Source organism: Lissotriton helveticus, chromosome 10 (assembly GCF_964261635.1).
Source record: "Lissotriton helveticus chromosome 10, aLisHel1.1, whole genome shotgun sequence".
Taxonomy (NCBI): domain Eukaryota; kingdom Metazoa; phylum Chordata; class Amphibia; order Caudata; family Salamandridae; genus Lissotriton; species Lissotriton helveticus.
The window spans coordinates 3,849,223-3,865,630 of NC_136071.1; the positions used below are offsets into that span (position 1 = coordinate 3,849,223).

The 16,408-nt window shown below is 44.5% G+C and overlaps 1 protein-coding gene across 4 annotated transcripts in view; it reads left to right on the forward strand.

Annotated features, from left to right (window-relative positions):
* KDM5C (lysine demethylase 5C) overlaps nt 1-16,408 on the forward strand; it is a 392,248-nt gene that overhangs the window by 70,261 nt on the left and 305,579 nt on the right. For all 4 annotated transcript variants that reach the window (XM_078664512.1, XM_078664511.1, XM_078664513.1 and 1 more), the window contains exon 5: nt 11,403-11,540. In XM_078664512.1, coding sequence (XP_078520638.1) covers nt 11,403-11,540 — 138 coding nt within the window. The remainder of the gene's footprint in view (nt 1-11,402; nt 11,541-16,408) is intronic.

A 16,408-nucleotide genomic window follows, 5' to 3' on the forward strand; every position in this document is an offset into this window, starting at 1 on the left:
GGTTTCGGCTATATTATTAGCTAACATTAAAGGTGAAGCAGCATCCGTGGCAATCCGCCAAAAATTAAAAGAACTTGATATAACTGAGCAACCTTATGAACTTGCCAGGATAATTGAAAAATCCTATGAAGAACTAGGTAGAGATAGTTTGGTAAGGAAACCAGTAAAGCCCGAACTAACAGAAAATCCTGAAAAAGTTGTTATTAAAAACAATCTTACCACTCCTACAAAGTGGGAAGATACTAAACAGTCACTTCCTAAAGAGAAGCGTTCTCAATCAAGGTAGGTCTCTTCAAAAGGAGCCAACTGAAAAGAGATATAACCTCAAATAGGGATAATTTGAGAAAACCTGATAGATATCAAGATACTGATGCACGTTCCTCTCGTACCTTTCAGACTTCCTCGCAGAAATCCGAAAGAAGAGGACGATCAGAACACAAAGAAACGTGTGAAGTCCAAAGACGATCAGCACGTTCCAAAAAATAAGAAACAACAATTAACACGGACGTGTGCGACAGCATTCATCGTCCTAAAGCAATCCCCTGAGGAAGGGCTGACAGAAAGCCCGAAATGCATTGGGATATGAGACGCTATTCTGATTAACATGAGGAGGCACTAAGTACTATTACCATGGAATGAAATGAGTTATATAGACTATTGTATGAAAAGAAATAAACGCTTTGATGAAGTAACAGCCAACATGTTGGATAATTGATTGTTTAAACCCTAACCAGGGTTAAGATCAGATAAATTAAGACTTGGTCTTCAAAAGCAGTGCACTGAGGAGTCTTCCCCTCTGACAGGGAAGCCACGTATCAGTCTCCCCCAAGGATTCAAGAATAGTACAGGGTTATTTTCAGCCAGAGTAACAGTTACTACAAACGTATGATGATGAGGCATTATCGTACGTCGATGACATCTATCTTACAGACGATTTTGACAGGCACTTGAACAGAGTGAACACCATAATACTTGGGTTTGCTTCTGAAGGGTACAAATTCAATTTTAAGAAATCACGAATTGCCCACCTCAACGTCCTATTCTTAGGGTACGAACTTTCAAGTGAAGGCAAAAGCCTAGCAGCTAACTTTCTAGAGAAATGTGCGCTGCTCCAACCTCCCAAAACGCCGAAAAAGTTAGTCAATTCTAGGTTTCCTGAATTTCGGAAGAACTTGCATTCTAAACTACGCAGAAAGGGTTAAACCTCTCTACGAATTAATCAAACCTGATTTCAAACAAATTAATTGGACTCAAAAACACACAGAAATTTTGCGTTTAGTGCAAACAGACATGTTAGCAACAAAACATTTACAAACACACGACCACGTACGCAACCTTGTAATCTGAATCATCCCAGGGAGATGCGGATTCACATACCTAACCTTTAATGAAGGTGAAAAGGTACCAATAGCTTACAAATCACACTTGTACACACAAGCTGAAATGAAATTAACTTCTACAGAAAAAATTCTGACAGTGGTTCAAACTGCAGTAGCAAAAGAGAGCCCTAGCACAGGGAAAACGCATAATGGTCGTTACAACTGTACCTGCCTTGAAGGCAGTTACAAAAGCAAGCATTCCGAATGCAAAAGCTTTACATCCGAGATGGATACAATGGTTAACTCTCTTGCTGCAACAGACGTTGAATACGTTTTTGATCCCTACTTGAAAACTCAAGAATTTCTACAATATGAACAAGAATGTCCTCTGCCCATTGAGATTCTGGCTCTAGAACATTACGGATGCATAATTCATACAGACTGATCAGCACAGCCCGCGATTGGAGGTAAACAAGCTTGTAGTGCTGTGTGCGTGATTATTAAAGGTCGCTGACGCGATGGTAAATTCAGACCTATGATCACAAAAACCCAATCACTAGGAGACTGTACAGCTCGGCGAGCTGAACTACAGGCTTGCAAGATGGCGCTTGAGAATATCGATCGCGAATTCCCCACACTCATAGTGTGCGATTCATATTACTGCGTCCAGTCTTGCAATGAATACTTGCAGAATTGGGTACAAAACGGTTTCAAAGATGCAAATGATGGCACAATCAAGCAAAAATTGCTTTGGGAACAAGTAGTTCGATTACAGAAAGATACATACACTGAGTCATCAACGTGATGGCGTTCACGTTCCAGGGAATACATTGGCTGATAAAGCCGCGAAGGCAGCTGTTCAAACGACTTCCGTAGCTTCAATCACTCGTTCTAAAACAAAAATAGACAACAAAATAATGCAAGCTTTCACTGCCTCAGTAAAAGACAGTGGTAAAATGCTTCCAAAAGGCTTCCCACTCATATACTCCTATATAACTGATGCAAATAATGTTCCTTTTGCTCGAATCCCTAGAGTGGGGGATAGAGTAATTACAAACATGGAACATAGATTAGGACTAGTCTTAGCAGCACATGAAGGGCTTGCCTCTGCACACGCAGGTGTTTCCGCCACAGTGTCATTACTAAAATAGAGATACTGGTGGCCGCGCATGAGGAAACAGACCTGAAACTATGTTCTGGAATGTGAAATATGCCAGAAAATGTAAGTTTCAACAGTGAAACGCCCGGCGCAGACGCCACTTCTAATTTCAGATAAACCATTAGCGTGCGTTTACCTGGACCACTGCGGTCCCTTACAGAGGGATGGCAACTATAAATATATCATGGTCGCAGTGGATTCCTGCTAAAGATTAATTTGGATGTGGCTTCAACGCTCGGCTGACGCCCGAACTGTTATAAAAGATTTGCGAGTTTTTATCGGCACATACGCAGTCGGCACGCTACATTCTGACCAGGGTCCAGCGTTTTAGCTCCAAAGCTTACAAAGAGGCCATGGCCAGCTTGGGCGTTGCATTGCGGTACTCAAGTCCATTCCATCTTGAGGGAAATGCGGTAGTGGAAAGAAAAAACCGAGACATAAAGCAATATATAACAGCTAGGGTATTAGGTTTGAGTGACGGGTGGGTCAAACATCTAACAAGTGTCCAATATAGTCTTAACAATCTGCCAAGAAATTCTCTGGGTGGAATCACTCCATATGAAATTCTTTTTGGTACTAGAATGCTTATCCAGGACCTTGATCGTCACACTTCAGTGGTAGAACAAAAACCCTTTGGTATCGAAGAGCGTTTGGCTGTTTTGCAGGACTTAAATGAAACACGAAGAAGTCTGAGCAACACATCACAGAAGCCAACGACCACTGAAGAAAAACAACCTGTCCCAGCAAGACCTGTCTGGATTCCAAAGATTGGGGATCTAGTCAGGGAAAAGATCGCGGTCAATAAGGAATTTGGGCCTTCGTACAGAAAACCAGTACCGGTCTTAGCAATCCATTGAACAAGATCAGTGTTACTGCCGCCCCGTGGTGGAAGAAAGGAGAACCGAGTTGTGTCCATCGACCTGGTCAAACCACATCATGTGGCCGATAATAAGTAGTAGGCCCAGTGGACTCCAAAGATGTAGCAGACGCCCACATCTTGCTACAATCCAAGAGGTTCAAACTGAAAGACTCATCACCTTTGAAGAATCTGCAGTAAGAAAAGGACTATGTAACGAAGCCATGGAACTTGTGCCACTTGAGACCCAAATAACAGTTCGTCAAGATACTCCCGTCTACAATGATGTAGCATCTGACTATACTAACATATCGAGGGACCAAGCAGCTCCAGCGATTTCAAATAATCCGGATACAATACCAACAATTGACAGAACTGCTTCTGGCAATTTCATCAACTTTGATGACTTTTCTGAGGATCCCAGTGAGCCCGAAATAACGCCAGCAAATAAAACATTCAAGGAACAAGTAACTGAACTCTGTCACCAGCTTGCAAATACATATCTGGTTTCACCATGGGCTGAATTTTGGATTGTTAGGTTTACTTTTTCTCCTACTTTGGCTCATTCTTGTTTTAAGATTGGGTAAGCTGATAGACGGAAAATACAGTAAAATGAACACACCAAGTAAGCACATCAACTTGCTCCTGGAGCCACACAAATCATCTCATCGTGAACGAGACCTGTCATCCGTGAACAACACAGCCGTTCCTATACCTGGTGTTATAGCATGGGACAGAACCGATTATGACATTTATGGTCCTGTAGAGCTGTTGAAGATTCCACACCAGTTTAAGGTTTCCTTGAGTGATTTTGTTTCACCCAGCACGTTTTCTGATGATTGGGACTTTGAGACTGTTAATACCATGGCAGACTTAGAAATGTCAGCAAAGTTTGCAAAACATGAATACTTCGAAGGTTCGTCAGATTATGAACAAATGTATTGTATTGTTTTAATCATTTTGGTCACCATTATTTGCACAAATCTGCAAATCCTAGAAATGTTTTAACTTGAAATCAATGGGAACATTGTCCGACGCCACCAAAGGGTAGCTCTAAAACATTTTATGAAAAATGTCCATACTTTTCAGGTTTCAATACCACAAATCCAGTAACATTTTATTTTAAAAATGTAAATAAGACAGTACTGAAAAGTATGTTGACTAATACTAAGCACATTTATTCTGCAGCCTTTTATGCTCAATAGTTCACATTAGGGTTTGACTTTTGGAAAGACAATATTGAGACAAAAACTGTCTGGGGCACAAAAGACTGGCCGGTGCAATGTTTAGAAGCCTTATTTAGAGCCTGCATCATCCCGGAGCAAATGATGTTTTTAAATGACACTGTTCAACAGACTTCTTGTTTTGGCCTGGCTAAGATAAGATTTAAACAAACCGTCCATACCTAAGCCCACACCCGATAGTAATAGAACTACAGATGAGGAGGTAGACGTGAAGTATATTTTACAACAAAACAGAACTAATCCTGAATGGAAAATATGGTTAATCTGGCACACAGACACTAATAACGGTCAAGATAGATTCCTGAACAAAACACAAGGGCTTACAGCAACTAGGCCAGACCCAAGATATATCCAGAGACCACATCCAGGGATAATAACAACTTAAAGTGTAGGAAAACTATGCTTTGAGTGGCTACAGAAATCCACACTTCCAGAAATAAAGCAGCACTTAACTTTACTTAAAGACTGCGTTGATTTGAGAGACTTCTTACTAGGACCCCGCAAACCACATCAAAAACGTTTCATATACGCCGGTATATACGCTACTTATAATGAAGCTTGGAAAGTCTGTATATAGGCTTCTTATAAAGAAGTTTGAAAAGTAACGCAAATGGAAACTGCAGAACAAATACGAGAAATTGATCATATTTATTTAGAGAAAGCTCTCTGTAGTTGACAATGGTTTAACAACTCTGTCATCCAGAATGTATTCTTTGGACAGCATTGTATCCTCTGCTATAGACAGACATAATGGAACAAGACTTGCTAATGTTGCAACATGGCCAGTCTCAATTACGTTCTATAATGCTGCTAGGCTGTGTGAGAAGTTGGCCTGATATATAGTGCTCACTATTCTAGTGATCACTTTGTATCATACCAAACAACCCTTATTGATGATTGGTTGTAAGTCAACCTGATAGACCAGCTATCCTAGTAGCATGGACACGTGCAGTCTTTAGGCTAAACTCTAGAGGGCGTGTTAAGCCAGCTGTTTTACCATCACATTTACCCTTTGAACACCAAGTGAAAGGACACCACACAAGTTGTTATGAAAATAAAAGTATATTTATTTATAACAGTACTACCCTGAACTCTTTATGAGTCAGGGAGCTAAGCACAACACAAAACTCTTAAAGAAATACTGAAAGTCGCACAAATGCCCGAGGGGCACGAAAAACCATATACTACAAAAGTGGAATGCGAATTTCTAGCAGGTAAGTAACTATTCTCAGAGGCTTTGGGAGCGCTAGGACTAGACTACTGAACCTTTAGATTACGAGCAGGAGGCCTAGGGAGATCGGGTGCAGAGTGTGCACTCTCACGCGGGATGCGGAACAAAGTCTATGGAGGCTAGTAAATACAAAGTTACAGTTATCGGACGAATCAGACTAGATAGGCTGAAAACGAAAAAGGATCTGGACACTTAGATAGTTAAGCTATGCTGGAGCACCAAAATGCTCAGGTTACCTAGCCCAGGGGCTGCGGCTGCATAGGTCTGGAAAGACGTCTGGAATCCTCGTTGCAGTCTATGGAGCCTGAAAGAAGTTGTTGCTGGCAGGCGACCAGTGATGAAGTTCGGTGTGATCCAAGCCTGGATCGATGAAGATGGATACCTGTAAGCAGAGGGGACCAAGTCCTGAATCACTAGCCAGTGATTAGATTGGCACCAGGATGGCACCGGGCGAAGTCACCTCGACCAGGTGAGTGGGTGACGCTGGGCTCTGCAGTCTCTCGGACCAGGAGGCGTTGTCGGCGACCAGGATGGAGGTGCGAGCTGTCCCACGAAGGTGTCTGCTGTCGACGTCGCTGGACCCAGGATTGGGGCAACAACTCTTGGCAAATGCAAGCCCACGCGGTGGACTCAAGATGGCGTCTGGAGTGGACCAGGAGGGTCCGGGGTGCTCCTCTGTTAGAGGGGAGCAAGGGCCAGTCTGGAGCAACCAGACCAGCGGTGTTGTCGTCGTGGTTCGTCGTCCGGTGGGCCACTAGCCAACGGGCAAGTGACCTGGACAACGCGGTGAGCAGCAAAGAGCAGAAGGGCCCCACGCAGATCTCGTGGATGCTGGAGGGCTGGACTTCGGTGCTGGAGCTGCTCAGGGTTGGGGCTTCTCAAACCCCAAAGCACTCACTCGAGGATCCCTCGGCGGTCGTGCTGGGCAAGCGTCGTGCAGTCTTGAAGATGGCCGGTCCCTCGAGGTCTCGTCACACCCACGAATCTCAGCTGGGCTTATGATGCAGGTAGAGGTCAGAGGTGCCAGGGAAGCCGGTTCTCGTCGAGCTGGGCAGTCTTGATCCGGAGGAGAGACTTACAGCAGACCGCGATGCTTGGATGGTGCCTGCGGGTGCAGGGTGGCTACTCCTTAGCCACAAGGGAGAGTCTTCAGAAGTAGTTCAAGAGTCCTTTCGTGGAAAGTAGTCAAGATTCAGAATTATCTAATTTGGAAGGGGGCCTGCTCCTACCTTTATTCTCAAAAAGGGGGCTGGCACGTGACTAGGTCCTGCCCATGGGTGGGACCAGGAAGGGGGGTGGTTACACCCCTCTCCCCTGCCGGACTTTCCCCAGCTCAGGGGCTGGTGTGCCCCAAGAACTGGTTTGAGCCGGCATATGCACAGTGAGCACCGGGGTGCCACTTGCAGTCACCTTCCTTTCAGCCCTGCCTACCTGGGATACACAAAATCCTGTCTGGGATGGTGCTAGCACCGCCCCTGACAGGAACCCCTTTGTCCAGGCCTCCGTTTGCTGGAAGGACTCCCAGCAGCAGGAGGGCAGACTGGGGTCTCGGTGGCAGCATCCATTTTGTGGAGCTGAGGCTGTGTTTAACTTTAACCGGGGTTACAGGCTACCAACATGTCTTCTCCCTATAGAGGGGTGGAATGCTACCCCCGTCGCCAGAACTGGCAAGGGGGTAGTATTCCAAAGCGTATGACACCTTACACGACATGTTTAGATAATGTCAGACCAAAGTAACCATAACCGCGAGGATTATAAGGCACTTAAGAGTATATGGTCTGACACTATCATGGGAACGGCTAAGGGATGGATCCCGAAAGCCGCAGACAGGCTCAGCTCATGCCAGAGCACCATCTCACACGATTCCAAGCACTCTGCCTTCAGGATTGCAAAGGCCTGCCATAGGAGTGACTGATAGGAGATCTGTGTGCCCATTTTTAGGTTTAGATATAGGTATACTATATCTAAAGCAAAGGGTGATTACACCACCTTGCCCCAGCTGTCAAGCAGCCAGCTGTGTCAGTTTTGGATGGCCAGCCAGGGGTGACATAATGCATGCTTCAGCCCCTGGTAGGCCCTGGGTACACCTGTGCCCTGGATACCTAAGGTATACTGTACAGGGACTAATAAGGTGACTCAGTATCCAATCAGATATGTACCTAGGGTACATGGAATCCATTTTAACAGAGAGAGCAGTGGGCCTGGGGTCCTGAATAGCAGGGCCCCAGGTCAACTAAGTCAGAAAACCAGCAAAACACCAGGCAAAAAGTTGGGGGCAACCATAGTCAGGGATCTACCTTCCTACAGGCTGGACGTTACAAAACCTACGTTCAGGCTATGTGCCTTGGTGTCTAATCAACACCACGTCATTGTTTACTGGATTTAACGTTACAGATAAACAAATCTCTTTGGCACAGAGGGGAGCAGACTATACGGTGTGGAGCATAGAAAAACTAGAAAGATTACCATTGACTTTTTCTGAGAAGCCTGTCATTGAATGGATAATACATGGCACCATCACGATACCAGTGATGATTTTCCAGTTTCAGTATTGCTTAAAACTCATACCAGCATGCCTGTATGAAAGGTTGGGTAAAGAGTAGATAAAGTCGACATGGGAGTTACCATACACACACAAATGTTGGAGTGGGGGAAAGGAGGTGTTTCTTAGTGGTAAAAATTGCAACAACGCACTAAGCGGAACTAGTCTGTCAAGGCATTAATTTGCATGGAGCCTGCGATGGTTCTTCAAACAACTTATCATGCCACCTGCAGGGTTCACCATCCAGTTTTTAGGCAGCTATCCAATGGCAGCTACATAATGTTGAATGATCACAGCTGTTGTGGAATGATGCCAGGAAGACTGTTAACACCCGTGGAAGCAGTCCTAGGCATTTTTCCAAACTTTGTGCACTCTGTGTTCGGCGGCCTACCTCTCATCTTGGGACTCGTAGCAGGGATAGTATTTTTTTCCTTCTGCTCCGATATGGCAAGTCCAGTCACCAGCGATACCCAGATTACCATGGAAAATGCTCTTCTGGCGAAACAGTATCGTGACCGCATAACACAGATTCTTGGCTTGGCTCATTTGAGAGATCTGAATACCACATGGTTTCTATCGTTCAGACCAATCTGGCAAGATTGCATCCTACCTGTTCTACGATACCTGCTTTGTGGAGATGAATGCGTGTTAGATATCTGTCTGACACTTCCATCAGCACTGCCAACGGATGTTGACGATTTGCTTGGTTCTGTAACGGCTCATGCATTGTGTTGTCCACAACGGCTACCAATCCTGATGACTGCATTCATTGAGGTCTCACCGGCAATTCCAGCGGAGGGTGAGATATGTGGATCAACAGACCCACAGGTACCATCTACTGCGAACATTGCTAATGCGACTGATGCTGATGTCGATGCTTCTCATCTGTGTACAATTGATCTACTTAATGAAGTGGTTCAACTTTCATCTACTGTGGTAGACTATTTCTTTGCCAGCCTAGACGACTTAATGTTTTCTCCTGACACCGAGAATGACGTTTGAAATTAGCACGCAGCGTTCTATGAACTCTGAATTCGACCTTTGCTTTTTCAAAACAAATCTTCTAAGTTTGGAACTCTATTTCACAATGATTGTTTGACTTTTTCCAAAACTGAAAATTTTGGCACAAAGTAATCTGCTTAAAGTAGGAACTATTCTTAGAGAACAAGAATTCTTTGAATCCTTCCTAGGGACAATATTTAGCTTTGTCCTCAAAACAAAAACAGTTTATATATTCTGCTATGGAATGGTCTCGAAATTTCTTTTCTGTAACGAAGAGCCATTTCATAAATGTAATTTCATGGTTCATTCGGTTAGCATTACCAATATCATATTATGTGCTTACCATGAAGTCATTGCTTTAAATGCGTACTGTACAAATGCTTATTTTATGTGTACAACCATTTTCAAATGCATTTTTTGTATTTTGGGGTGGGATTGTAAAACACATGCTTTAGATATGTTTTAGTGCTTATAATGTAGTAATGTCAAACATAATAAAGTGGAGTGGGTGTTGTATAGGATTTTAGGACCTTAGTGTAATTTTCCCGATTCATGCCCTTATATAGCTATAAATCACCCTATCCTTATATAGGCATAGAAATCATAACCATATTTAGACATAGCTCATGCAGTCCAAATACGGCATGGCTACTTCCACTAGTTCCGAAAATCCACAATTATTTCTTGGAAAACTCGGCTTCAGCAGTTATGGACTTCCCCTTGCTTGAATATTGATTTGTTCAAGAACTCATGGAGTTTTCAAAAAACTGAGACTCTTTGACGTTATTATGTCCAAGCTTACGTCAAACTCTGCACCTTCAAGGTATACATATGCCCACACTTGCCCTAGCAAACACACGGTGGTTTGGAGCAGTTTGACTATCTACTTGCCCGACGCATCTCGCTGCAGCAAGTGCCGAAGGAAGCCGACCCTCCAGCAGACGCACTGAGAGAGATGCTGTCTTTTCTCTTGCCAAGAAATCCAGCTCCAGTGTTTCCAAGCTACCCTTGTGGGTTGTTGGGAAATCGAGGCTTGAGACCGAGAGATACCAGACCTCCTTCATTCTAAACCAAGGTACGGAGCTGATTAGACCCTAAGAGAAATCTTGGATAGATTCTTGGCAAAGAAAACTAAACCTATGCTGCACCATACTTACTTCTTCCCTCGTTCTAGACTTGGGTACAACGGTGTAGGCGTATTTTAGAAGCACCAGTTGAGTACTTTTAGTCCTTATTTATTGTATGTATTCTATGTATTTTATGGCTTAGAAACCATACCATGCTTTTACAGTATTTTATAATACTCTTTTTGCTGTATGCATTATACTTTACTGCCAGTATTACGATTGTAGCAGTTCATTTCTTCTGCGTGAGAAAGAAGAGTGTTCAATAAATACTTTTATTGAAAACACCGTCTCTCTATTTCTCTGCACCTCTGGTGAAAGGAAGCGTGCATGATTGACTGAGTGAAATATCGATCTATTGTTTCCACGACTCTGAAGATCAGTTTTATCTTGGGGAAACAAAGTTGTCATGTTTGTGCGATTGTCAGAAACTAATTCCTTGTTTATTCAAGAAAGTTTCTAGTGACCTCTGAGCTAGCTGGCACTCACAATTAAGTTTAATATATTCAATAGAGACCTAGTAGACACCAGTACTACGTCACATCTATAGGATATATTATTCCAATGCGCAGAGCCTATTGGGAATATAGGAACTACACTGCAGGGGTTACAGCAGCAGAAACCCAGCTTTCTACAGTGCAGTCTTATGAAGTACGGCTCACACCCTCTCGAAGGGGTCATGGGTGGGAGTCTTCTGTTCCCTCTTACTGGATCTTGACTACTCGCACACTACAAATGCTGTAACTCTTAATAGCATCCTCGATTACCCTTTATTGAAATGTGTACAGCCTCATCAGTGTTTGAATTTTTTTCCTGTTTCACGTTTAAAAATGTTCCTGGTTTCTTTTATTTAAAATAACCTCCATGTCTCCTCTTAGCTTTACATAACAAGCTCCTGTGGCTGATCCGTGCTTTCTCATTACAGCAGTGCGGCGCCCAGCCTCGCTACGACAACGAAGAAAAGGACAAGGAGTACAAACCGCATAGCATCCCGTTGCGGCAGTCCGTTCAGCCAGCTAAGAGTAAAACTTACGGCCGTCGGGCCAAGCGACTGCAACAGGAAGTGAGTATCCATCAAACCCAAACCTATCAGAGCGGACTCTGCCGTGTTGTACCTGCACCCTTCTCCCATCCTCTTGTACTAAACATCTGGTATTCATGCTATATCAGCAAACCATTGCACATCGTCACTATCTCGACCATTCTGAACGCTGTTACTCTGAGGTTACTATTCCGTAAAATTGAAACTTTAGTGAAGTGTACAGAGCACACTTTTTGATTCCTCTTAGGATACTATACTGTAAAATAATTGTGTTGTCTTTTGCGTATCACCAATTAACCGTTCTATAGAAGCACTCACTACTGCTATTTTCGTAATAATGTTAAAAGGTATAGCGGATGGAACTGTGGATTGGGCTTGAAGTTACTTGTGTGTTGAGAAAACAAGTGTTGGCCTTGTTGTTTAACTATGGAAGTATAAACGAAGAAAATGTGAATTTTCACAACAAATCAGTAATATGTTAACTTTAAAACCTAAAAATCGAGCCTCCGTCACTATTGTGTGTTCATTTTGTTAATGTCGAAGACTGGCAGCTATCAAAGTAGTGCACCACGTCTCTGAAAGGAAGGGGTGGAAGGGGTGACGCATACAAGCATAGCCTTGAGTTTCACTCTGCAGGGGTGATCTGTATACTGATGCTTTTATGGTTTTTCTCTCTGTACTAATGATTCCTGTCCTTTTGTTCCCTGCACTGACACTTCATGGGCTTTCTGTCTGCACTGGCCTCTTCCTCCCTGAAAATATTGGTTAGCAGTCCGAACTATCCTGTCAATAGTGTTGCGCACTTGTGGTTTCACATTATTATAGCTTCTCCCTATGGTTTAGCTATTCATGCAGTCTCTCGCCCCCTCATGGATTTCCCATTAGTTTATACTGTCCTCCCCCTGACCAACCAGTCCTGTGACTTTTGCAGTCTGCTGGCGTTCCCTGTGGTTTTGCGGTCTGTGCTGGCGTTCCCTGTGGTTTTGCGGTCTGTGCTGGCGTTCCCTGTGGTTTTGCGGTCTGTGCTGGCGTTCCCTGTGGTTTTGCGGTCTGTGCTGGCGTTCCCTGTGGTTTTGCGGTCTGTGCTGGCGTTCCCTGTGGTTTTGCGGTCTGTGCTGGCGTTCCCTGTGGTTTTGCGGTCTGTGCTGGCGTTCCCTGTGGTTTTGCGGTCTGTGCTGGCGTTCCCTGTGGTTTTGCGGTCTGTGCTGGCGTTCCATGTGGTTTTGCTGTCTGTGCTGGCGTTCCATGTGGTTTTGCTGTCTGTGCTGGCGTTCCATGTGGTTTTGCTGTCTGTGCTGGCGTTCCCTGTGGTTTTGCTGTCTGTGCTGGCGTTCCCTGTGGTTTTGCGGTCTGTGCTGGCGTTCCCTGTGGTTTTGCTGTCTGTGCTGGCGTTCCCTGTGGTTTTGCGGTCTGTCCAGATAAACGCTCCTTACGATTGTGCTCTATGCTAACTCCCTACTCACTCTGCTTTTGAATTCTGTTCTAATATGGCACTTTGTTGCTTTGCTCTTTTTGCTGATGCCTTTCTCTTGTTTGACACACATTTTCCTGTGGTGCTGCTCTTGTTTTCATACTTACCTACGGTTTCACTCTCGTGAGACTCCTGCTTCATGTGATTTCACGGTCTGCTTGCCTGCCACGTGGTTCTGCTGTCTCTGTGGACATGCTCTTTGACTTTCCTCTGTACTGGCAATGTCTTTGGCATACCCCATGTTTGGTTCTTTGTATCTGTCTTCGCTCTACTAAAGCTCCCAATGGTTCCGCACATACTCTGCTTTCACTCTTTGTACAGATGGTGTTCTACTGATGCACCCTTTGTCACTGTCCTGGCACACACACGCTTGTCTTGGGTTTGTGCACTGTGCTATCACTCCACGCTGTCACTCTGTACATATGCTTCCGTACTGGTGCACCCTTTGGTGTCACTCTGACCCTTCGCTCTGTCTGGGAAGCTGTACTCTGATTCATTTTAGCTGGTTTCGCTGTAATAGTCGAATAGAGCTATTTACTAAAATGCTGCTCTTTCCATCTCTGTGGAGTTACCTCTCTCTTGATATTCCCTTTGTTTCTAGATCTACTCGCACTCTCTCCGCGTGCAGGTGGTTTTGTGTGGCACCTCCTTTGATTTCACTCCAAGGCAGAGCTCTGCACAAATCGATCCTCTCCTTTGCCTCTGTAGGAGTGATTCTATATCGATGAGCCTCTTGCTCTGCACTTTAAGTCGGGGTTCATGTGCTGAAGCCTGCTTTGGTTTCACAGCCTCTGCTTTATACACAGGTCTCCCTATTTTCTGTCTTCATAGACACAAGCTCTGTGCTAATGCGTTTTGCACTTTCTGGTGGATACTTCTAACTGCAGGTTCCTCACCTTTAGAATCTCCCCAGTTGTCTGACTCGGTCCAGGAGATTTTTCAGCATCGCACCTGTGCGTCAGGAGGTGGCGTTGTGCAGCTCGGCGTCTACGTTACTCCACCCCATGAGTGACTGAAGCTACTTGTAGCCGCCTCCTCTCCTTTCACTTTGCAGCTCTAGGGAGTGCGCGTACTCCTCCTGCATTGGACGTTCATATAATCACAAGCTTGAAGCACTCCCAGTCAAGCTGGAATCCCCAGTAGTCTTGGGTTGCAGGAAACCCTGTTAAAATGCCCTACGCCTCAAGTGCTCGTTTAGTAGCAGCTCCCCCTCTTTCAAAACAGTCTGAACCCCACCAGTGAGGTGGCCCTAGAGGCCACCATAGCTCCGATTTCTACCTCGCGTCTTGTAAGGGGGTCCCTAAGAAGAGCTCTGTTCTGATGCATCAGTGAACTTATCTTGTTACCATTCTGGTCTACCCTGGCACTGATCCAGCACCTTCTGCTTTCAGAATACTGCAATTGGTTTTTAGGGTCATTTTTTTAATCATACCCATTATCTGGACAAGTTAGACCTTTCACCAACTATCCTCATAGCTGGCTGAGAAGGAATCGGTTTTCCAGCCCTGCTCTACCTGCGGTCAGAAAGATGTATCCTGACAACCCACATGGTCCATGTATTCATTTCCTTGGCGCTGTTATATTTGTAAGACTTTTCCATCTAAGACCCTGAAAGACGGGGAAATGGCATTGTATGTTTTGGAACAGAAGAAAGAATACCCTGCTGCCAAGGGGAATGATTATATGAAAGTGCTTTAGCAAGCACTTCCACACAGGCGTCACACAGAAGGAAATGTGTAGTTTCCAGAGTTGGATTAACAATATAAAGGCCCTGCAGCCATCATCCCCCGGAAAATAAAAACTGGAGTTCCCTCTGTAAAACACTCCAGGAAGGAGGAACATTAACCCTGTGCAAAAAACAGCATTAAAATCGGTTCCTTTGAGGCCCTGTCTCAAATGCCATCCTCTGGTTAAAGAAAAAACATTGCAGTCCACTGCATTCCCATTGACGTCCGTGGGACAAGCGTCGTCGTCGACTGTGGAAGATCATGGTTGACACTGACCGGACCGTTGATGGCAGAACGATCATTGAAGACAACACAGACGACCAGTCCAAAGATGTCTCTTCTGATGGCGACTAATACCTTGATGTCTGACCGCAGAGAGAAGCCGATCAGAAATAGTGGCAACAATTCAGTTGATAACATATTTTTCAACATAAACTACCTTTTCACCCTTAAAGGTGACCCCAAGCCTATCTACCCAGAATTTAGACTCCGAATTTGAGGCAGACCTCTGTAACAAGACTCCTTGGAGAATGGCTGCAGTCCTAATCCAATGGATGCGTTTAGTGACCCGGAGTTTGAAGGTGAAACCCTAGTTGAGGAGAATTATCAGAATTAGGTATTGACCCCAGACCTTCATGGTTATAACCCTCCGATCTCATATTAACTTCCATTTTATGGTATAGGTCCTGCAGGTTCCTGTCTCATTTTTGTCAGCTTTCCAAGAAATGATGGACCTATTTGAAAGGTTGTCTTTTGCAACCTACAGTGATACCTAGGCCTGGACCACCCTTAGTACCTACTCCACCGCTTCCTCACCTCCATTACCTACTCCTCCTCTGTAACCACACAAACAGTTTTCACCTATCTAACTCCTCTCCTAGACCACCACATCCACTACTCGAGCATTAAGGTGCACCTCGCTGCTATTGTAGCATACACCGGGGCGAAAACATGCGAAAGCTTCTTCACAAGACCGGTCATAAAACTACTTCTAGAATGATCAAAAATAATCGCTCCCCCTAGAACAGCACCAGTGCCCTTGTGGAGTCTAAATACAGTGCTCAAGCAACTGATGGCGAAACCCCTTTGAGCCCGTGGCTAAGGCAGAACTTGAGCCCATCGCCTTAAAGACAGCCTTTCTCATTGCCATAATATCTCTATGGAGAGTAAGTGAGTTACAAGCATTAACCATATAGGAACCATACATACAAATCCACAAAGACAGTTATTTAAAAAAACAAACCCAGAGTTCCTGCCAAAAGTGGTATCTAAATATCACTTAGATCAAAGCATTCTCCTCCTGGTTTTCTTCAAAAACCCAAACACGAAGGGAGAAAGAAGCCTCTATACCCTGGACGTAAGGAGAGCACTACTGTTCTACCTAGAGAGAACGGAACAAACCTGCAAATCCAAATCGTTGTTTGTTTGCCTACGCACATACCAACACAGGAACTCCTGCCACAAAGGCAACAAACTCTCTCGATGGATATTGCAAACCATCCAACTATGCTATGCCACCGCTAACAAGGAATTAACAGCCCAACCTACAACTCCACTAGAAAGAAGGGAGCAACCCTGGCGTTTGTGACCAATGTGCCCATTGACACTATATGTGTAGCAGCCTCATGGGCATCACCGCAGACCTTCAGCAAACATTACTGTGAGGACACACGAATGAATAAGGAAGCACA